General features: G+C 35.1%; 2 protein-coding genes across 6 annotated transcripts; one reads left to right on the top strand and one right to left on the bottom strand.

The window, feature by feature from the left end:
• Window positions 1-13,414: 13,414 nt before the first annotated feature.
• LOC113356254 lies at window positions 13,415-16,630 on the top strand. Of its 4 annotated transcripts, none has more exons than XM_026599344.1 (3): window positions 13,415-14,659; window positions 14,765-16,011; window positions 16,313-16,630. In XM_026599344.1, exons 1-2 carry the CDS (start codon window positions 13,678-13,680, stop codon window positions 15,115-15,117), a joined length of 1,335 nt encoding a protein of 444 aa, XP_026455129.1. In that variant the 5' UTR covers window positions 13,415-13,677; the 3' UTR covers window positions 15,118-16,011; window positions 16,313-16,630. The 4 variants fall into 4 exon arrangements, with proteins under 4 accessions (XP_026455129.1, XP_026455128.1, XP_026455126.1 ...); XM_026599343.1 differs by having other exon boundaries at window positions 13,415-15,162; window positions 15,699-16,011; XM_026599341.1 differs by having other exon boundaries at window positions 13,415-15,162; window positions 15,695-16,011.
• Window positions 16,631-16,801: 171 nt separating this feature from the next.
• LOC113356253 (probable serine/threonine-protein kinase mps1) lies at window positions 16,802-22,599 on the bottom strand. 2 transcript variants are annotated; one of them, XM_026599338.1, is made up of 6 exons: window positions 22,164-22,599; window positions 21,570-21,899; window positions 20,440-21,479; window positions 18,959-19,159; window positions 17,844-18,005; window positions 16,802-17,616 (listed from the first exon to the last, which is right to left on the bottom strand). In XM_026599338.1, the coding sequence occupies exons 1-6, from the start codon at window positions 22,333-22,335 to the stop codon at window positions 17,059-17,061; spliced, it is 2,463 nt and encodes an 820-aa protein (XP_026455123.1). In that variant the 5' UTR covers window positions 22,336-22,599; the 3' UTR covers window positions 16,802-17,058. The 2 variants fall into 2 exon arrangements, with proteins under 2 accessions (XP_026455123.1, XP_026455124.1); XM_026599339.1 differs by having other exon boundaries at window positions 20,440-21,407.
• Window positions 22,600-22,876: the final 277 nt, after the last annotated feature.

Genomic DNA, 22,876 nt, shown 5'->3' with positions numbered 1-22,876 from the left:
ATTTAAGAACAACAAGCTTTTAACAATTCTTCAAGTAGTTTTATGCAAACAAAACTAATGATGGACATTAAGTATGTGTAACAAGCTTTTTGCAAACCTTCATGTAGTTTCTGACATGAGCCAAGTTCTCTGGAACACTCCAGCTCGAGGTGGTAAAACTTTGGTGCCAAATTCAAATTAACGGCTGAGACTTTCTCTCCATTGACAAAAGGATCCTGAAACAAAGAGAATACAATCACAAATTATCAACAATACAGCTACAATCGAACAAAAACTAAGTACATGTAAAACAGAACAAGCACATATAAACAGAGAGAAACACATACAATAGGTGTACAATTATGTACACATTAAGAATCAACATGTGTACAATTATGTACACCTTAGTTATTCACATGTGCACTAGCTTATACACCCTAGTTTCATGGGTGATTATACTCAGTAACAACTAACAAAGACAATATCCATAGCCAGAAGGAAAAATTTAGCAAATCCACAGATACTGACCAATATAAAATCTCGTCCGCCGCACGAGATGCTAAATGAACAGTAATATGATTTAACCGGAATTTTCCACTACATGGAGACATTGTAAAAATGAAAAGTTCATAATAGTTAAATTTACATTTCGAAGCTTCTATTTTTTTTTCTACTTTCATCCAAGTATTTCCCTTTCTTTTGTTTCCACAACTTATAACGAATCATCAGTAGAAATATGCAGAAATGCAAGATAGGCTTAAAAACATCTTAGATGGGAGATTGACAATACGCAAACTAAGTTAAATGTTAGAACATGCACACAATGATGAGTCATGTGTAATAGCCTAGCGATCTGCACACGTGTGTACAATTGAAGATCCTTAGTATACAGTCTTTAAATAGTCTAATAAAGGTACACTATATAGTAGCATGATCTGTTTATCCAAGTGAAGAAATTCTTGAATTTCTGCATGAGAAAGATAGGCCTACAACGTTTTCAGTGAGAGAAGAACAAAAAGAGATAGCTACGTAGATAAATTAACGATCAACAAAGTGTACAACTATGTACACATTCATGATCAACAGGTGTACAATTATGTACTCATTAAGAATTCAATAATAAAAATTGGTTAAAATTTAATTAACCAATTACGGTTTTCAATAACAAACCTGAAGCAAAACGGTCATAACGAAGATTGTTATAAAAAAATGTAGTCGTCTCAAAAACTTGGAAATTTAGGTCCGTTGGGCGCACCATGATCCGGTCAAAGCTAGGAAATCTGGTCGAAAATGTCAGCAACCACACAAAATTTATACATTAATTAGTGGCAAACCTTGGAAACTATACTGCGAAAATAAAACCAAGCCAAGCCAGAAAAAATGAAAAGACAAAAGGTCTAAAAAATTTATATACAAATTCAAGTGAAGAAAAAAAGGAAAGATAGGAGTTATTGTATAGAAAGAACGAGCACAAACTGAAACAAACCCACACGGTAATCACTACACCTACTAATAGCTCAGTCACATTCAACATATAGTCAAAAAAAGAATATAATCCGAAAAATGCAAAATTAACCACTTTTAGTAATAAGCTTAATCCCCTGTGCCAGTGATTCAATTAAACAAAGTGTAAATGGGAAAATCTAAGACCACCCAAGTTAACTAAAAGCATTATCAAAGAGAACTGTTTGAGGTTTGTACGTGAATGTCTACACCATCATGACTTTTTTCAAAATTAAAAGCGCAACATAACTACTTACAATCATATACTTTCAGATTGAGCAAGAGTTTCCAGTTAAGTTCCTTAAGATCACAATAGCTTACATAAATGATGCTTGGATTTGGTAACCACGAGATCCACTAAAGATAATTGACAAATGAAGATCATTCTTAACACCCCAAATGAGACCAATTTCCTGAGCCACAAAAAAAAACCAACATTTTAGATACTTGCTTAGCTTGGTATACCACCACTGAATTTCAACCAAATTTTTATATGAACAAATTAGTAACAACGAAGAAATAACACAAACGTCAGCTTTTTACTGGTTCATTACCAAAGTTCAATAAGTAAAAGAGGAGAAAATTTCAGCTAGATAATTTTCTAAGAAATTGAATAATTAATATATGTAAGACAACATGAATTACTTGTGAAGCATTCAACCAAACGATTTTGATACGCTACCAATCACTAGTATTATTTATACTAAATCAAAGGAAATTACTAGGTAACAAAACTTCCTAGCTAAAGTAGGCAGTAGAGGTGATTACTAGTTAATTATACCATATTCAACATACCTCCTAGTCGGCATGTCCTTAATATCTTCCCATTAAAAATCACTGTAATCTTAATATTTTCAAAATGTAGCTATCAAATTTTAGACTTGCTTGTAACAATGCTTTGCAATAAAATAAATCATCGAAGTAATTAATTCAATCAACATGAATTGTCATGGATACTTCCACACTAAAACTACCCCCATTAATCCAAGGAATAGGTCAACACTATATAATCTGTACTCTAAAATGCTTTAGCATAGTACCATAGTTGAACTGGAAGGTAAATAAATTCAAATTCTAATTTATGAAAACTGAAACTAAAATAAATTTTATTCGTAATAAAGATTAAGCTGTAGTGATTTCAAATCTAATTTGATTTTGGATCGGAACCATAGTTTTTCGAGATGAGTTATAAGAAATTTTGTGAAAATTTTGCCAACATTCTTATCTCAAAACAACTATCAAGATGAGGTGATTATAGATCTATAATCTGATCATGATGCATTTGAACTGATCAAAGAAACTAGGATTTAGAAACTACAATTTTTTTCTGGAATCAATAAATTAACAACTGCAATCAAATTAAATGGAGTAATAATTTATTGAACTTATCTTTCCAATTGCGTTAAATAATGAAAACTTCAAATTATTTTGCAGAAATTGAATATGATTCACTTTCTCCTGGATCTCGACTTGATCTTCAAAAGAAAAAGTAGTGATGATGATGGTAAAAGATAAGTTTAAGGAACAGGGGTAACAGGGATAGGTTTAAGTTTCGTCAGAAATTTAATAGAAAACTGATTCTAGGATCAAGATTCTAAGGTAAAAGATTGATAAACAAACTTGATAATAATATTGATAATAAGATGTGTTCTTGTAAACAAGAGACCTAGCCTTTATATAGGCTTACATGAGCTGATAAAAAGAAAGAGTTTAACGTAAACTAGAAAAGAAAATACTTGCAAAGAAAACAAACTTAAACTGACGTAAGGGATCAACTGTCATAGTTGATCCATAAACATTGGGTCAACTGTTAAAGTTGATATAGAAGAAAAAGGATCAACAATCATTGTTGATCCAGAGAAAGATGTACTACATCAGTCCCCCCTTCTTGAAAGAAAACTCGTCCTCGAGTTAAAGTATAGAAAGGATTTCATTCTCTCCATGGAACGTGAAAATTTCTTGCACATTAAAGATATTAGAGATGTTCCAAGTCGATGGAAAATCAATAACATAAGCATTGTCACTGATTTTCTTCAAAATCTTGAATGGTCCATATTTCTTTATCTTGGTCTTGTTATAAATACCAGTAGGAAATCTTTCTTTTCTGAGATGAATCATAACCAATTCTCCTTCATTAAAAGTCTTGAGTCTTCTATGTTGATTTTCATCTTCCTTGTACTTGTCATTTGAATCTGCAAGCTTTGTCTTTACTTCTTGATGTATGAAGGAAGCTTTCTCAACAAAATTATCTTCCTTAGCATTTGATTTACGAAGCTTGGGGAGCACAACCAGATCCAAAATATGATTAGGAACCTTAGAATAGACAATTTCAAAAGGTGTCTTACATGTGGATCTATTGACTGAAGTGTTATGAGAAAATTCCATGTTGGGGAGAAAATTGTCCCATTGCTTCTCTTTGCCGCCAATAACTTTTGCTCGAATCAGATTTTCGAGAGATCGATTGACAACTTTAGTTTGTCCATCTGTTTGAGGATGAGCAGTTGTACTATACTGAAGTTTAGTTCCCAGACGCATCCATAAAGACTTCCAGAAATAACTCAAAAATTTAGTGTCTCTGTCAGAAATAATTGTCTTGGGAATTCGATGCAGACGTACCACTTCCTTGAAAAATAAGTAAGCAACGTTGGATGCATCTGTAGTTTTCTTGCAGGCTATGAAGTGAGCTATTTTAGAATAACTATCAACAACTACAAAAATAGAATCATCCCCCCTGGCAGTACGTGGTACTTAAAGCACAAAATTCATGCTAATATCCACCCAAGGAGCATCTAGAATTGGAAGTGGCGTATATAAACCTGTGTTTTGAATATTCCCTTTGGACTGTTGGCAAACCATACATTTTTGTACGTACCTTTGAATGTCCCTTTTAAGAGATAGCCAGAAATAGCTATCTTCAACCAAATCTATAGTCTTATCACGTCCAAAATGTCCTCCCAGGCCACTTCCATGTAATTCTTGGATTAAATGAAGACGTAAAGAACACCGTGGTATACATAAACGATTCTCCTTAAAAAGAAAACCATCTTGAATGAGGAAATCATCAACACTGCCTGTTGAAGAACCACACTTTTCCCATAGTATCTGAAATTCTTTGTCTTCATGATACAAATCTTTCAAGAAATCAAAGGTTAAACTATGATGTTTAAGAGTAACTAGAAGATGAGATCTCCTACTCAAAGTATCAGCAACTTGATTAAGTTTTCCACTCCGATGTTTAATTGAAAAGGTATATTGATTGATAGTAGATAACCACCTATCATGCATCTGTTGACCTTTGCTGAAGTTTTTAAGAACTTGAGAGATTGATTGTCAGTGTTAACAACAAACTCACTATGAATAAGATAAGGATGCCAATTCTTAAGATCTTGAACTAGAGCAATTAACTCCAACTCATAAGTAGACCACTTCTTCCTTGTATCTGAATTCTTTTCACTATAGTATGCAACTGAATGTCCTTTTTGAAATAATACATCACTAATACCAACAACAGAAGCATCACAATGTATCTCAAAAGGTTTATCAAAATTTGGCATGGCAAGAACAGGTGAACTGGATAATTTTTCCTTAAGCAGATTAAAGCTCTTATCTGCTTCTTCAGTCCATACAAAAGTGTCACACTTCAAACAATCTGTCAAGCCAGCTGTAATAGTACTGAAGTTTCTCACAAATCGTCTATAGAATGAAGCTAACCCATGAAAACTTCTTACTTCACGTATAGATGTTAGAGTAGGCCAATCCACAATTGCCTTAACTTTAGAATCATCCACAGAAATACCAGTATCTGACACAACATATCCCAAGAAAGTGACTTTATTTGTAAAGAAAGTGCACTTCTTTAGATTTACATATAATACATTATCTTGTAGTGCATGAAAGACTTGAGATAAATATGAAATATGCTCTTCTTAGTTGTTGCTAAAAATCATTATGTCATCAAAATATACTATGACAAACTTTCCAAGAAAAGGTTGTAGAATTTGATTCATGAGGCGCATAAATGTACTAGGAGCATTAGATAATCCAAAAGGCATGACTAACCACTCATACAAACCTTCTTTTGTCTTGGAAGTTGTTTTCCATTCACCACCTTCTCGAATACGTATTTGATGATATCCACTATGCAAATCAAGCGTTGTAAACACTTTAGAACCAGCAAGCATATCAATCATGTCATCAATTCTTGGTATGGGAAACCTATAAGGTATAATAACTCTGTTTAATGCTCTACAGTCTATACACATACGATATCCACCATCCTTTTTGTCTACTAAAAAGGCTGGACTAGCACAAGGACTTTTGCTAAGTCTTATCAAACCTTTTTGTAACAAATCATCAACCTGACCTTGTAAAATCTCATGTTCTTTAGGACTTAACCTATAATGAGGTTGATTATGAATAGAAGTTCCAGGTATAAAATTTATCTGATGTTGTAGATCTCTTAATGGAGGAAAAACATTGGGCAATTCAGTAGGAAATAAGTCACCAAAACAAGACAATAAAGGTTGTACCTTGTCAGGAATCTCCACCATTGGTTTATCAGCTTCATGAGAACTCAAAGAATGATTTGGTTGTAAAGAATGAACAATTGTAGCAACTAGCGCATTTGTCTTCTTATCGGTTGGTTCCTTGACTGAATTAGAAGATTGTAAAGGCCATAAAACCTTAGTAAACCCTTCATGAACAAAGGTATAAGTATTCTCATAACAGTTATGAACAACACGAATATCATACTGCCATGGTCTTCCCAATAATAAACTTGCTGCAGTCATGTTAATTACATCACACAAAGCACAATATGAATACCCAGGGAAAGAAAACTTTACCAAACATTGATGATTAATTTGCTGAGTGGAAGAGCTGTTTATCCATCCAACTGAATACGGCTTTGGATGAAGAGTAACAGGTAAACCAAGTTTTTCAACCAACTTTGCATAAACATAGTTTTTTGTACTTCCACTGTCAATAATCATGGTGCAAAGCTTTTCTTCAATGAAACAATGAGATCTGAAAATATTATGTCTCTGAGTAGGACATGGTTCAGTGATTAAAACTGGTCGAATCATTCCAAGGAAATATGCATCATAAGTCTCATGTTCTTGAAGATAAAATAACTCATCATCTCCTAACTCTTCTTCCTTTTGTGGTTCTTCTGTAGTTTCATTAATGTAAGCATGGAATTTGCGACAATCACTAGAAGTATGACCAGTTTGGTTACACTTGTTACATTTATCACCTCGAAACTTTGAATAAGGATTAGAAGTTTTAGATAATGGTGGAAAATCTTGTTGAAACTGATTACCTCTAGTATTGCGAACAATATTTCTTTGAGGATGAGCCTGAGGTGGCTTAGCAGATGAGATATGCATCGTAGGTGCAGGTTCTGAAGGAACAGAAGTAAATTGTTGTTGTTTATATGGTTGGCTTGCACTTCTGTCAGGTGGATCAACAAAGACAGTTGATCCCTTTGAATATGGATCAACAGCGACTGTTGATCCCTTGTCACCTTGATAACTATAAGAAGAATTATATGGTATGTCAGCTTTATAATAATTTTGATAACGAGCTTGACGTGGATTTGTTTGTCTAGAAGTACTGAGTACACGCCTTTCAACTTTAAGGCTTGTTGTATTGCTTCAACCATAGTAAACGCGGATTGTGTCATCCATTATTGAATTAAATTGTTCAAACTGTCCACAAAACGTGCAACTAATTGTTCTTCAGTTTCATTCAATTGGTTACGGGCAATTAAAGCATAAAATTCAGCTATATATTCTTCAACAAGTCTGGCTCCCTGTCGACAGTTTTGAAGCTTAATAAACAATTGCTGCTTATAATCTTTAGGTAAAAACTTGGATCTTAATAAACCTTTCATTCGATCTCAAGTACGAATATGAGGTTGTTCAGCATTGCGTCGATCTTCACTAAGTTTTTCCCACCAAGCTGCAGCGCCACCTTTTAACTTATAAGCTACAAGTTTTACCTGAGTATATTCAGGAACTTCCATCAAGTTGAAAAAGGAATCTACTTCATAAAACCAATCCACCAAGTCTTCAATATGTAAACCACCATGAAAACTAGGGATATCATCCTTCAACTTATATTTTGGTAAAGTTCCATAAGGATTCATACCAGAGTTTAATCGTTTTTCATCAATCCATCGTTGCTCTTGGAATTCTTCATCTTCGTCATCCTTATCATAGTTGAGGGGTATAGTAACCAATTTTTTGTTGACATAACCTTCGAACGGTTCCCTGTGGTTAAGCTTATGGGAGATATTCTCAGGAATAGAATCGTTCTTAGTAAAAGAAGGTTTAACCTTTTTGGTTCCATAATCTTCTTTTTCTGCAGTATTTGTTTCTCCAGTTTCTTTTTGTCCTTCTGTATCATCAACTAATTCAGGTATGTCTTCTTTTTCTAAACCAGTGTGTTTCAATAAATTGTTCACATAATCTCCCTGGAAACCTAACCTCTTTTCCATAGATTCAAGTTTATCTTTCAGATTATTTGTAGCTGAATCAATCTTGGTCTCAAGCTTGGTTTCTAAGGAACTAAAAGACGTTCCAATTTTGTTGTCGAGCTTGGTTTCAAGTGTTGTGACAATGACATCAATTTCAGTTTGTGTTAACTTGTCTCCCATTGTAACGAAAGGTAGGTGGGTGAAAATTTAGGGTTTTGAGGTGTTGCGGAAGCTGTGTAAAGGATCTGTTTCTAGATAAAAATCTATAAACTATGTATCTGATACCAACTAGTGTAGCACAGAACAGGGGTAACAGGGATAGGTTTAAGTTTCATCAGAAACTTAATAGAAAACTGATTCTAGATACAAGATTCTAAGGTAAAAGATTTATAAACAAACTTGATAATAATATTGATAATAAGATGTGTTCTTGTAAACAAGAGACCTAGCCTTTATATAGGCTTACATGAACACAGCAAAAGTATCGTTGTTCAGCAGATCTCATATATCACAAGCTTGTCATCTTTTCTCTATAACAGTTCAAAACCTATTGTAACAGTCTGTTTGTAACGCCTTTCTAGCGTTGCAAACTGTCTGCTTTATTAGTTTTCTCTTGTTTTTCACACTTTTGAGCTGTAAACACCTATTTTGAGAACGTGAATAATACGAGGAGCTAAACCCCATTGCTTAGGCGATAGAGGAAGCTATTTTTCCAACAAAAAGCGGTACAATCTATTTTATTTAATTTATTGCAATTATTATTATGATTATTTGCCTTGAACTATTATTGAATATGATTTTTATTTGAGTGATTGTGATCTATTTTGATGGAGCATGCTTAGTTTATAGACTCTTGATGATTCATACTTGGTATTTACAATTATTACTTTTGAAAATCTATTAGTTGCAATATTTTAGAATCAAATTAAACGAGAAAATTGCATGAATATAAATTTTTGGACCAAATCACTTTGAACTTGGAAAATAGTGGAATCTCAGCCTCAGTGTTCTTTTAATATTGATACCAACTTTGTCGGTGTTTGTTATAATTATTAGCGAGTTTTCTATTTAGTTTTGAATTTAAGTCTAAAGTTATCCTTCACAAGTTCGATAATCGAATCACTTTTTACCACTATCTACAAATTACATCACCTCACAACAATCTTAATCGTATGGTAGCGAAACAAGATGTTGCGGAATCACAAACAATGAGACGAAGATGTTTGTGATTAATTTTTATATCTTACCTATCAGAGATATTAATCTCAATTCAATCAATTTGATTGTACTCGTACGATAGAAGATGTGAGATCAGATCACACAACTATGATAAAAGTAGTATCGGTCTGGCTTCACAATCCCAATGAAGTCTTTAAGTCGTTAACATGGTTTTAGAAGAAGAAAACCAAAGGTTAAAGGAGAATCGCCTCTAGCACGCAAACTAGTATCACACATAAGGTGTGGGGATTGGTTTTGCACAGATGCTAGATGTCTCCTTTACATAGTCTTTCAAATCAGGGTTTGCAATCAATGTTAGCTTAGTAACAAAGCATTCAGTATTCACGCATGATAAAATATTATATCCACTGAACTCCCTGTATCGACTAAAGTTCTGTTCAATATCCATTCTTCAGTGGATTTTGTTGTTGTCCCCTTCTCTTTTCGTGTAATAGGTACTGTAATAACCAATGGAGATGTGTGGTTCAAATTTTCTTTTAGTATTTCTGCTGCCATGAATGTGATTTTTTGCTTTTCCCAATCTTTCAAGGGTGATGTCTTTTCTACCGCCATAACCTTTCTTCCTTCAAAATCTCGTTTATGTATCCTTCCTTTGATGTTTTCATGGAATTCATTAACCATTGTTTTTGTTATCATATTACACTTCAATCTTTTGTCATCTTCATTGACTCTAATCATTTTTATTTTAACTGGTTCACTGATTTGTTTAATCACCTTCTTGATTTGAACAATCTCAACAACAATCTTCAACTTTCAACCTTCAGACTCCCTGTTTCTAGCGCCATTATGTAGTTGCAGGAAATCCTAAACTACACCCCTCACAAGATTTCATTAACATTCAACTCATTTTTGGATTAACAATCTTAATTTTATTGGTGAATCTTTGAACAATCTTACAAGAAAAGATAAAGGAATCAAGAATAACCACTGCTCTAGATTTTCTCTCTCCTATTTACTTGCTTCTCACTCAAAAAAGATCTCTCTCTTTTCCTTTACAACTGAACGACTATTTATAGGAAATTACATAGTGGATGACAGCTAATCTATCCTTTATTTTCGGATATGGCTTGCGACATTCTCGCAACCTTACAAATGTTAATCTCGCAAACTCCCTAATTTTCGCAGGACCATCACATTTTTCTCATGATTTAGCTGACGTCGTTTATTATTTCGTTTCTAAAGTTGTTCTGCGGCAGTGTTGTGTTGTGTTGTTAATAATTTCGCTGAGGCATTATTACTGTGAGATTCTGATCCTACGAGCAAGACCACATGTGCAATGCACATGCTTGAATTTGATTCTTTAAACAACACCAAATTCGATGATGATTAAGAAAAAATTCTTAAAATAAAAATTTAATATTCTTGTTTGTACTCATTACGTAGGTAATTCAAAGAGCTTTCCAAATATACTATTTTTGTAAAAATCCGATGTGTATTTTGGAAGATATCTAAATTTTGACTTATTTTTAAAACAATGGCATTCCTGTGAATATACAAACATTAATTCAATATACATTTTCACCCTTGAATACATATGCATAGTAGTGGTTGATATTTAAGGTCATATTAGTAATATTAGGTGGACTCCAAAAATAAGGCTTCACCAAAAAGGGGTTTTTTCTTTATTATAGTAAGATGAGTGGGAATCAAATGATAGACTAGGAAAAAACATGAAAAAGTGGTTACAATGATTAGTTTCCTTAATTTCTGTGAAAATCAAACAAACTTATTTTTTAGAAACAGAGCGAGTATTTAATCAAATTTACCATAGAACCTTTTCGACAAGATGCATAGGAATAACATATGTCGTAAATTTATGAGATTACTCTCTAACTGACGACCCGATACTAGAAAAAGGCTTTGGATTTGGATTTGGATTTGGCATAGTAACAGGCGTGAGATGTTGATGAAGGGAGAGAGATTGGGTTTGAAGCTTTAGCCATCGAAAGAGAGAGGGATTTGAAAGTTAGGTTTTTTTCTTCCCCTTAGCGATTAAGAGAGAGAGAGAGAGAGATTTGGGGGTTAGGGTTCTTCTGTTAGATTAAGGATCTTGTTGGGAGCTTGGAAACGGGATAACATATCCTGAAAAATTTATCTTAATTTAATTTATGATAACCTTGTTAATGGTTAGTTTTAATGGTGTTTGTCTAAAATTCTATCATATCTTGGGCTAGGTTAACTTGTGTTTGTTTGACTACATAAATAGGTTAATATAAATAATTATTTCTAAGCCAAATACTTATTTTAAAGGAAAATAACTGTCTAACCCAGGTGAGGATACATGTATCCCAGGTATTTGGAAGAATACCTTAACCTCACTTTTTTAGCTTCCTAAAATCAAGGAAGGTTTAGTAATCCTTATTCAGGATTGGAATTGCAGTGAGACAAACACATTTTAACAATTTTTTACTGAATAACCCAACCTAGGATGGGATATCCAGATACCAAACATGTTATTATGTCGTACATTTATGAGGAAACCTGTTTTGAGGCATACTAAGTTTTTTTGAGGCATACCAAATGATGATACCATCTAGGGTATCTTTATAAGGGGTGTTTGTCTATTGCCCCAAAACTACTAAGCTACCCTTTAATTAGATTAAATTACATAAATAACCTTTAATTTAATTAAAAACTTAAATTAAAATTTAGGTAGATTACTGAAATAACCTTTGACCAAATTAAAAACTAGACAAAAACTAAACCGGTCTTCATTCTCTCTTCTTCACATTCTTTCTTCTTCATTGCTTCTTCTTCATTTCTACGCCGAACCCTCTCCATAAACTGATTAATCGTTCGATTTTACTCTGTTTGATCGATAGAATAGGATTTCTTAGTTGAAATTAGGGTTTTCAGAATTGGATTCGGCACAAATATTTGCGACAAAATAGGACGAACCTAGGTTTGTTCTTTCTTTTTTGCTTTGTGGCAGAACAGTTCGTCCGAAATTTTGGTTGCCATTTTGAGACGAACTTAGAGTATTTTGAAGTTCGTCTCATTCGATTGCACTTTATTTTAAGACGAACTATGGTTGTCAATAGAGCTTCTCAGGTATAAAATTGACGTAGAGGCTGATAAGATTAGAATAGTAGTTTGGTGTACTAATTTGACCATTAGTTTGGTGTACTCGGTTGACATGTAGTCTACCGTAGTTGCTGCTTCTTAATAAAATATAGCTACAAACAAGATTGTGATCTGTAATGACAGAAAAATGCTGCAAGGATAGAATGAATGGAAACAGTAAGATATGTTGTTTTAAATGTTGTATATCATCGTATGGATGTGGAAAGGTCAGCTTAGTATTGTACCAACATGTGGCCATTTATAGTGTTATTTAGAGCCATTTATGTGGACACCACCTACCTCTAAGGTACGGAGATTGGAGAAGTAAGGCTAAGGCAGCTTTATCCATCCTTCTGTAGAAAATTTGTTCCTGAATGTAAATGGACATGTGTAAATACCATCAGCTTTATGTGTTCGTTTTATACTTCTGTAACTGGTACGTAGCATTTATATATGGTTCGGCTAATTCGATAGTGTACAATTAGAGCCGAACTTTGGACTTAAGTAAAAATTGGATTTGTAGTGTAATGTTCGGCTGTAACAGTTTGAGCCGAACATAACCATGTAACTTGAAAAAAAATCACAATAACAATGGGTTCGGCTATCCAATGAAAGCGATCGAACTAGCCGAACTGTTCTTCCCTGTTTACAAGTTCGGCTTTTATTGTCCAGCCGAACCCAGTACAGAACTTCGAAAAAGTTTGTAAAAATTCAATTTTTTGGAGAATCGAAGCTAATATATTTTCTTTACGAGATTAGGCTTCTCCTAGATCATCCATTTTGAATCACAAAAATTTCACAAATCTCAAAAACCTTAGTTTTCTTTCATTTCTTCTTCCTCTCTCTCAAAAACCCCACTCACACTTAAAAATCAGATTTTTTTCAATTGATATAACACTCACAACTTAATTTAGCCAATCATTAAAATTATTAAGTCACAATCCTTAACCGTAATTAAATAAGGGTAATTATGTCATTATCAAAAACGATAGATAAGGGGTGGTGGTGCTTTTTTTTAGTGACCCTATTTTGACATCATTCAGTATCCCTCAAAAAAAAAAACTCAATATGCCTCAAAACAGGTTTCTTTATGAGATTACTCTCTAACTGACGACCCGGTACTAGAAAAAGGCTTTGGATTTGGATTTGGCATAGGAATAGGCCTGAGATGTTGATGAAGAGAGAGAGAGAGATTGGGTTTGAAGCTTTAGCCAACGAAAGAGAGAGGGATTTGAAAGTTAGGTTTTTTTTCTTCCCCTTAGCGATTAAGAGAGAGAGAGATTTGGGGGTTAGGGTTCTTCTGTTAGATTAAGAGATTAAGAGATTGGGGGATTGGAGTTCTTCTGGTGGCTGCTATTGAGAGAGAGAAAGAGATTTGGGGTTCTTCTGTTAGGTGGTGATTAAGATAGAAAGAGATGGCGGCAAGAGCGATCGCGAAAAAGATTTATGTGAATCCTCAAGCATTATCGATGATTCGTCGTGTTTTTCTATCCCCTGGAATAGATAGAACACGGTCTTGCTCTGAAATGGTTAAAGCAACTGTTAAAACTTCGTCTGCAGAAGATGAATCCAAAACAATAAAAGATAATGTTAATAAGGTAAAAGCAGTGGTTTATGATGATGTGTGGAAAAAAAAAATTGTTGAAGAGATTGAGGAAACTGGTTTGAAATTGCTCCAACTGCTCCGAAAGTTACGTGATGAAGAAGATGAGATGTTTATTGACTCAAACGATAAAGTGGTTAATTATATGAAACCCATATATAAGCTGTGGAGTAAAAAGATTGAAGAGGAGGAGCGGAAACTTCTACAAGAGGGATGGACACATTTGAGAGATTCATTACTTGGTACACCAGGATTGGAAACATGTCATATTCGATCACTATTATCTATCCAGCACCACATTGGGTCAGGAGGAGAAGAAATTGTTAAATTTGCAACTGCTTCGCCTCACACAGGGTTAATTGATGTTAGGAGATTAGCATTACAACGTCCAGGTCCGTATGGATTACCAAGACAAGTAGTCGTGGGTGTGGTATGTATTACCACCAATGATGCATTTCTCTTGTATAATCCTACCACTGGTGCTGCATCACCTTGGATTGAAACTACCACCACTCGGAAAGGAAAAGCTAGGCGCCAAGTTGAGTCCATCGCTTTAGGATTTGATCACCAATTTGTGGGAAGTCGTCATAAAGTCATATGCATATCAAGATATGTGAAGAAAAGATCTGCTCCTCCTGATCCAAAAGATGATTTTCTGGTTGTGGAGGTTTTGACTGTTCGGGATCGTATATGGGATATTGGTGAACATGAATGGAGAGAATTGGAGTTTACCCCGCGTTCTTTCGTTGTGGGAGATAAGTTTGTATTTCTAGATGGTCCTCTCTATATGGATGGTAGGATATATTGGCAATGTCGTTATCAGAGATTACATGAATCTATTCTTGAATTTGATATTGGAAGGGAACAGTTCATTCATATTCCCATTTCTAAATTTGTAGTTCAAGAGTTCATTGATTCTTCAAAACACATGTGGTCAATGCTGATGGAAGTCGATGGGAAAGTAGCTATATTAAAGAGTACATCAGATGAGGAAACTTCTTCGTTATGGATATGTTATCATTCACCATGTGGCGAAGTCAAATGGTCGAAAGAGAAGATCCCAGTACCTTATGCTTATGTTGTATCTCCAGGTTTTTCCATTGAAGCTCTTAGAAGGAAAGATCTCATCTTCATACGCTCACGTCGTCGTATTTCCTACTATAATCGAAAGACAAAGGTATCACTGTCCCTAAAGATTCCGCCTTCGCCCATCCATGACCACTTTGATTGCGGAAGGATGACACAATTCTAGGTTTCACTCCAAGCTGTTGTCAATCTGCTCTGCTGGATAAATGAGGTCTTTCCTTTATTTTCAATTTTTACTCTGAGTTATCTAGTCATTCAGGTTCGATTCTGTCGTAATAAATGTTAATTTATGATCAACTTTTACTTTGGATTTTAGATTTGGGATTATAAAATTTTACATGATAGATGGATATTGGTTTGCATTTCTCTACATGATAACGATTGAATGTTTAGGAAGTAATTACAAGAGCTCTCTTTGTTGGGTTGTGATTCCTTACATACCTGTAGGTAACGTAGTTTTTCATTTAAACCGATTTATATATTTTTGACATTTCCTAGAGTTGATATTTTGGCTCATGCATTGATGCTAAAAGGAGCCCTGAATATGGTGATGTTACCGGCCATGGATGATTCAATTAGAGCATTGTGTAAGATGGCAAAGAACAATGTCCTATGCTTTCTCTTACTGTTCATGTGAACCGCAATGTAAACCATGTATAGTTATTCATATATCACTCTTCTGCTTATTGTGGAACTGCTGGGGCTTTCACTTTGATTCGTTTTGTTATTTGTTCTTCTCGTAGCCAGCTACACCTACCACTTTGGGAAAAGAAATGACAATTTTTGCTGCTAGATTAAGCCAACAAAGACATCATCTATCCAAAATTGCTTTCTGGGAAAGTTTGCTGGTGCTACTGGAAATTACAACGCTCATCTTGTCGCATACCCCGAGCTAATCTGGGCTCGAGTTGCTGAGGAGTTTGTAACAGCTCTAGGATTAAGTTTTAACCCCTTTGTCACTCTGGTGAGGTTGGATTTCGAGAACAGTAAGGGTAACCATGGACTGGCCAATGATGGACTATCTCACCTGAGCACAGATTTGCCTATTTCACGCTGGCAGGTAATAAGGATCTTGATTTTCTTCAGGTAGTCCCTTTGTTTTAGATGCTCGTACACCAACTGTATACCTTATACTTTAAAGAATCTCTAAGTAATGGTCTTACTAAAATTTTGGTCATTCTGATTATGTATGATATACATTATCCAACGCAATTTTGCATATTGATACTGCCGTTGCCTTATAGTATCTCTTCTTCTTTTTTTAAGTATTTTCCTATATGTTTACATCAAGTCGTTGCAGTTTTCTATGTGCCTAGACCATTTTTTCTAAAACTCCATGAATTTGTCTTTCTCCTTATCAGGTGATGCCAAGATATGGTGTTCCTGAGCCCTATGAGAAGCCGAAGGAACTAACTAGAGGCAAAGGGATCTCTAAAGCTAGTATCAGAGAATTCATTTTAGGTTTGGAGATACCCGCAGACGCAAAAGCTAATCTTTTGGAACTTACACCTCACGCCTACATAGGCCAAGCGACCAATTTAGCCAAGGATGTAATCAGTTTGTTGACGTAGTGAATGGTGTTCATGCCTTGTACTTAATTACAGTTTTGCTCTAATTTTGAGACATTGCCAAATGTATATAAGCATGAGAGATGAGCAAGACCTAATATTATCCTCAAATTTTGAAGCAATTACTGTCAGATGCATCATATACAAATCCAACAAAGTGAACAAAGATGCGCTCCTTTATATTTCAAGATTAGTGCTATCAAAATCTGACGTCTTAGAGGCCCATCCCCATTGTGTTGTGGACTCGAGCTTCCTCAAACTAGGAACCTAACACCAAAAAAATATTCAAGGGCACGGATAGATTATATCAAAAATCATATGTAAAGCTACACACATACAACCCAATAACAAGAACAGTGTGTATCTTGCAGTAAAATGTATCTCAACAATACAATCTACACTAATTTCTCATATTTCTCATCTATGGACGAAATAAAACAACAGTTGCACATAATGAGATCATAGAACTGCACAAACGGGGAATGGGATATAAATGGGCACTACAAGCTAAAATAGTTGAGTTTACAGAAGTGGATCTTCTATTCTACATCTTTCCCGATATTTAACTGTTCGATTTGCTGACCAAGTCTTAAAAATTGCAGTATCAACTCAGAGTGCTTCTCTTGTGATGCCGAAGAGATATTCAACAGTGATGACAATGGTTTACTGGCGTCTGTCCAACCATTTAGGATCTGAGAACATAACCTAGATGCTTCCTGCAGTCTATGTCTTGGGTCTAGCTGGGGGCAAGATAAGTGAGAAGTCGGTATTGGAGGGACTAGGAAGGGATGTTGGAGCAACTGAGGTATCCGCCACCTTTCATTGCGATCCCATGCAAGGCATTTCTTCATTAGATCAATTAACAATGGATTTGAAACTGGTTCATAGGGGATTTCATGATTTCTATCTGTGATCGCCTTGAATTTTGTAAAGAAAGTCTTGTATTCGGCAAATGGTGTTCTCCCATAGACCATTTGATACAGGATGCAGCCAAGGGACCAGATATCTGATGGTCGACCACACTTTATAGCATTTCCATCAGCATCAGTTTCATTGCACATGAAAGCTTCTGGAGACATGTAGCTCACTGTACCAGCCTGCAGTTACATATAACACATGAGAAGTAAGCACTACGTGGACACTCGAAAGTTACGACAAATTCATTTTAACTCTGAGAATATTATTATATGGAAAAGGTGGGTGCAATCTTGCAACTATAAACACCCATAAGCAGGGCTAATTTTCTACTCTTTTCATATTCATATACTGTGGGGAGAAAAACAGAACGCGAAGATGAATATTACAAATATAAAGATGAGTAAACCTGTGAATCCCGCTGAATGTTAGTCGTATCATTATTTATAGCTTTGGCAATCCCAAAATCAATCAGCTTCAAGGAGCCTCTGACAAGGAGGAAATTAGCTGGCTTCAAATCAGAATGCACAATACGCTCCTCATGTATTGTGTTTACAGCTTGAAGTATTTGCTGCCAAAAGTACTAACACGTCAAATTACTTCTTCATAGGTAGAGGATATATAAAATTCTGCTAAAGCCTAATCAAGAACATAATTACTTACAAAAAATTCATGGATACACGAGTTTAATTGTTAATATAATCAAATCATGAACATAAGTATCAGCAGCTTAAACTGCCAACAAAAATCTAGTATTGAGCAATCTGAAACAAGAATTAGTACTTTGGAACTAGAAGTCCGGGTGAAAGGAAACATCATAACATAGTTAATTAATTCTCATTTGTATTCTATATTTATGGACCCTTCCACAGCAATTCCTCAACTTGCTGTTTCACAAAGGAAACATTTGAAATATCTTTCTAGGAGCAATATCCAATCAGCAGATTATAGCCAACTGCCTTATTGGGCTGGAAACAACCGGTCACCATTAGAATGATGACATTGAAAGTCAAACTTATTAAAACATGAACTATCTACCTCACAGTATCAGCAGTGATCAGGCGTAACACAGGGTTAATGTGAACAAGCCAATATAAATCCTTAATCATTTAACTGAAGATTTTCACATGATGCAGAATATGAACGAATTGTTGGGTCCAACGAATGTCTCAACTATTGATGTTCTAATGTAAAAAGAGGGTGTTCTTACAAGTAAAAAGTATAAGTCAGTTCATAATTAGCATTTTCTCATTGGTGTTTGTGGGAAATTCTCGTAAGAATGAAAACTACTCAAAACTGGTTTGTTCCAACTGTAGAAGCCAGTTTTTACATCCCAGAAATCTTCACAGAGCTGAGTCTTAATGGCCACATGTGAAACAATCTTAAGAGAAATGTCATAATTTCTGTTTCGGAAAAGAAAATTAAGAGGTAGAAGAATAAGGAATGAAGAGAAAAGGTATAAGCTATTCAAATCACATACAGCACCAGCTAAACAAAAATGAGAAAGATAAGGTGGTAAATGACCTTCCAATAGAACCGCAACCAATTTTCGTCCATACTCAAGTTGGAGCGCTCCATTTCATTCCACTCGTGGGACAGCATATGAGCCAAATCAATCTCTCCATATTCTAGTACCATGTATACATATCCATCATCCTTGATTTTCCCATCCTTGATACTCATGGTGCCATTCAATACTTCCTTGAGCAAAATCTTATCTGTCACCTAAGAAAGAAGGTCGATATCAAGAGAAATGCAAATGAAATTATGAAAGCATGGAGAGAAACAGAATAAGAAATTAACATGTTATCCTTGAGTTGGACTTGTCTGTTACTTGTATGAAGTCACAATTTTGATTAGCCATCTAATGATGTACTCAGACATTTGTACAGAAATCTCATTTCATAAATACTTACACAGACAGTAATGAGCATGATGTATCATGTAACCACAGGCAAATGACCCTTCCTACAAACATTAGACAAGCTATTGCTAATTTGCTACAGATCCATCAAACAGTTTACAGTAAAACCTCGATCAGTTAATTAGGTTGGGACTGCAAAATTAACAAGTTATTAATTTGTTGAAATACTAATTCAACTAAGAAAACCTATTCCAGACTGTAAAATAATAATGTTTTAGCTAAGTTATTGATTTAACGCGAATTAGTTTATCAAAGTTTTACTGTAGTGCAGACACCTAGGATTTCTAAGCAAGACAAATCTACTGTGGAGTAGATTGTTTCATTATTTAATACTAACAGTTTTTTAAGGTAATCATTAATAGTTACTTGGGTGGATAATTTCGTTCAAAAAGTGCACTACCTTATTACCACGGTATACTGTAGAGAATTAGAAAACCAAGCAACTAAATAATTTAGAAATACCCCTAAATGGTGCTTACAACTCCATCCCCAAAATATTCAAAAGTCTGAACCATGAAGTTAGTAAATCATATATCTATATTCAACAAAAAAGTTAGTCCCATCCAGAAATTCTCCGCGTATCCAAATACAACACAATGCTATAGTGTTTCAAAAGTCTCACTAGTTGATCCTCTTTATCATAAAACTATTTCAGTATCCAGAAACTTATTCCTTATCTTTGCTATGTATTAATTTACATGAGAATCTATAGATTCTCACTGCTGTTAACTAAGAACACGGAAAAGAAAGAAACCCTCAGATTGCCTAATTTTCTAATTTGACTAAACAAATCTATATCACAATCTGAGCATATCAAGCTACCTCGCCCTAACTTACGATTGGTAGATATTGTGTGCTCCAATTGCCCATTAAGTAAAAGATATATATAGAATTTATGAAACATTGACGGTGGAAAAGCAATAAAACTTGGTATGAGTAAGTCATACATTATATGGGTTTAATTTTTTTTCTACTTTTCCCAAATTTTCCAATACACCAAACACCATGGAAAGAACCACTCACACATAACTATACAACATAAAGAAGTTATAAAAAAAATTTGGTAACAAATGGGTATTACCTCATAATCAATCAGTTGTATAATGTTCTTCCTCCCCTTCAGCTTGTTTAGATATTCGATTTCCTGACAAAACCCAAAAGCAGTAGAGTAATCACGACCTTTTAGCTTAATCTTCTTTAGAGCATAGATGGTACAATCTGATGTAATGACCTTGTGAACCTCACTGCTTCCTCCACTACCAATCTTCCCCAGCTTCTGATACAGTGTCCCATTAACTTTAAAGAACACATCTGGATTATAACCTTTCTTTCGAGGAGCTGATGAACCTTTGTTACTTAAGGATTTAGAAGGCTTATCAGGATTAGATGACTCCAGTCTAGCATCTGAATATGAGCTTTTCGTTTGAGGAGCTTGTGATTGTACATCGGTGATATCAGCAGAAGACACTTTCCCTTTGATGAAACTATCATGGACAATAGAAGAATCCATTGCATGGTCATCAACTCCATCCTTCAAACCATCACTCCCCACAAGCGCACAGCCTTGCTGACCCTTAGAATTATGATGAACTAAAGAAGTTTCCACAGCAGAGATAGATGCTTGGGTTGGCTGGTCAGCTAACACTGCACTGGCAGATTGAGATGTAGAACATGGTGGGTGCACTGAAAATCCAAGATTTTTAGCTTGAGGGTTTGTATCTACATTTTTGATTTCCATATGAGAAGTGTTACCACGGCATTGAGCTTCGTATGTTGTAGAACTAAGCATGGGTGCAGATCTCGAATGGACAGATGTTGTAGTCGCACATGATGACTCGACAACTGAAGATTGAACAATCGGATTCTTCCCAACAAACTCCGCAAATTGGTGTTGCTGATCCTGTACCAGCATGCTCCTCTTGGCTAACAACGAAGAAATCCCACTAGTTGACCTCTCGAGAATTCCTAACTTCTGCGAATGTTGCTCGTTCGTATTGTAATTGTGATCTGCTGACATCTCGACATGACTATTCACATCGTAATCCATTTCTGTGAATGCAACAGAACTCATGTGAGACGACAAGTAGTCCATTTCAGTGGCCATAATACGCTCATCGGCCCCTGGAACAAAAGAAAGAGATGGAAAAACATTATGCAGCCAAAGCTGCTTAACAAACTAATTATTGCAAGTTTCTAATGCAAATAACTTACTCTTTTCATCCAAATAAAACTGAACCTTCTTATTCTGACATTCAAACGTTGAGATGTTCTGCTGTACATTATTGTTAATATCAGCAACATTATCATTAGGATCTGAACTTGTAAATGTCCCCGTAACGGGAGGTGGGTTGGTCGATGATTCATAAGGATTTCGCTGATGAATTAACTCCTCAGCTGCAGTACTAGACTGTCTTAATGATGCCAAGTCTTGTGATTTGTCAGTCTCTTCTGTAAATCCAGCAATAGAATCAATGGGTCTTGATTTTTGCCTCTGTGGAAGAAAAATACGTCTAGGTTGAATACTACTTGACTGCATTGTACCTGAAAATGTCTCATCCAAATGAGATACTGGTAGAAAAACCACTTAACTTGACAAACCATTTATACCTAGTCACCACTCACTAAACAATTTACAACCCTAAAACATTAGACACAGGATTATACCCACCCTAGAAAATTTCACAGTTATTCACACTAACAAAATTCAAAAACCCCCCAAATTCAAATTTAATTAGGTTAAAATTTCCAAAAAAAAAAATGAGAAAAATAACTTATTAAAACCCTAACTAGACAAAAATAACTTACAGAGAGGTCTGTGGCGCTTGAGAGCAGCCTGAACATCCCGTAGATAATCCTGGGAATTATTGGAAGAAGAAGTGATGGAAGAGCGAGAAGTATGAGTATCAGCCAGATTCTTATTATCTTTAGATGGCGAAGAAGAAGTTAGGGCTGTTGGAAGGTTAGCCTCCCTCTCCATGATCAGATCTCAAAGGCATTTCTGAACCCCCTACCTAAAACAAAACTAAAACTGATAAAAACAAGATGTTTTAGCAATCAGAGTTAATTTGTTGTTGAAGTTTTCTCCATCAATCACTGATATTCAGCTGATTGTGGGGTTTTTTTTGTGAAGAAGGGGGGGAATTTTGTAGATTTGGGGAGAGGGCTTGTGAAGGGACTAGGGTGTGTCTCATTTAGGAGAGAGAATTGATAAAATGATTTTTTGAATTGGAGAGAAGGGACTTCTTTTTGCCGCTCAGCGATTCGTCTCGCACTTCGAATATAACGGTGTATGGGTTTTTTCTCCAAATACCGAGAATATCCTTGCTGTCGGATGTTGTCTTTCTGGAATCCTAGGCCTATAGCCAACGGTTAGAGCAGAGCATCTCCACCGGTGGGTATAAAAATTCTCGAAGGAAAGTCTTAACTTTGATCCGGTGTTTGGAAACTACTTATACCGTGTTTGGATACAATTGAAGTAAATTTTGATACACAATTAGAAGCAAAAAAGTTAACTTTTT

This window comes from Papaver somniferum, chromosome 3 (genome assembly GCF_003573695.1).
Source record: "Papaver somniferum cultivar HN1 chromosome 3, ASM357369v1, whole genome shotgun sequence".
Lineage (NCBI taxonomy): Eukaryota > Viridiplantae > Streptophyta > Magnoliopsida > Ranunculales > Papaveraceae > Papaver > Papaver somniferum.
The sequence above is the reverse complement of the archived record's forward strand: the minus strand, read 5'-3'. Positions and strand labels throughout refer to the sequence as shown.

Coding starts and splice junctions, on each gene's coding strand:
- LOC113356253 (XM_026599338.1), bottom strand. CDS start 22,335: ATGGAGAGGGAGGCTAACCTTCCAACAGCCCTAACTTCTTCTTCGCCA. Junction 18,006..18,958: donor GGTTGCGGTTCTATTGGAAG/GTCATTTACCAC, acceptor TACTTTTGGCAG/CAAATACTTCAAGCTGTAAA. Junction 17,617..17,843: donor ACATTCAGCGGGATTCACAG/GTTTACTCATCT, acceptor ATGTAACTGCAG/GCTGGTACAGTGAGCTACAT.
- LOC113356254 (XM_026599343.1), top strand. CDS start 13,678: ATGGCGGCAAGAGCGATCGCGAAAAAGATTTATGTGAATCCTCAAGCA.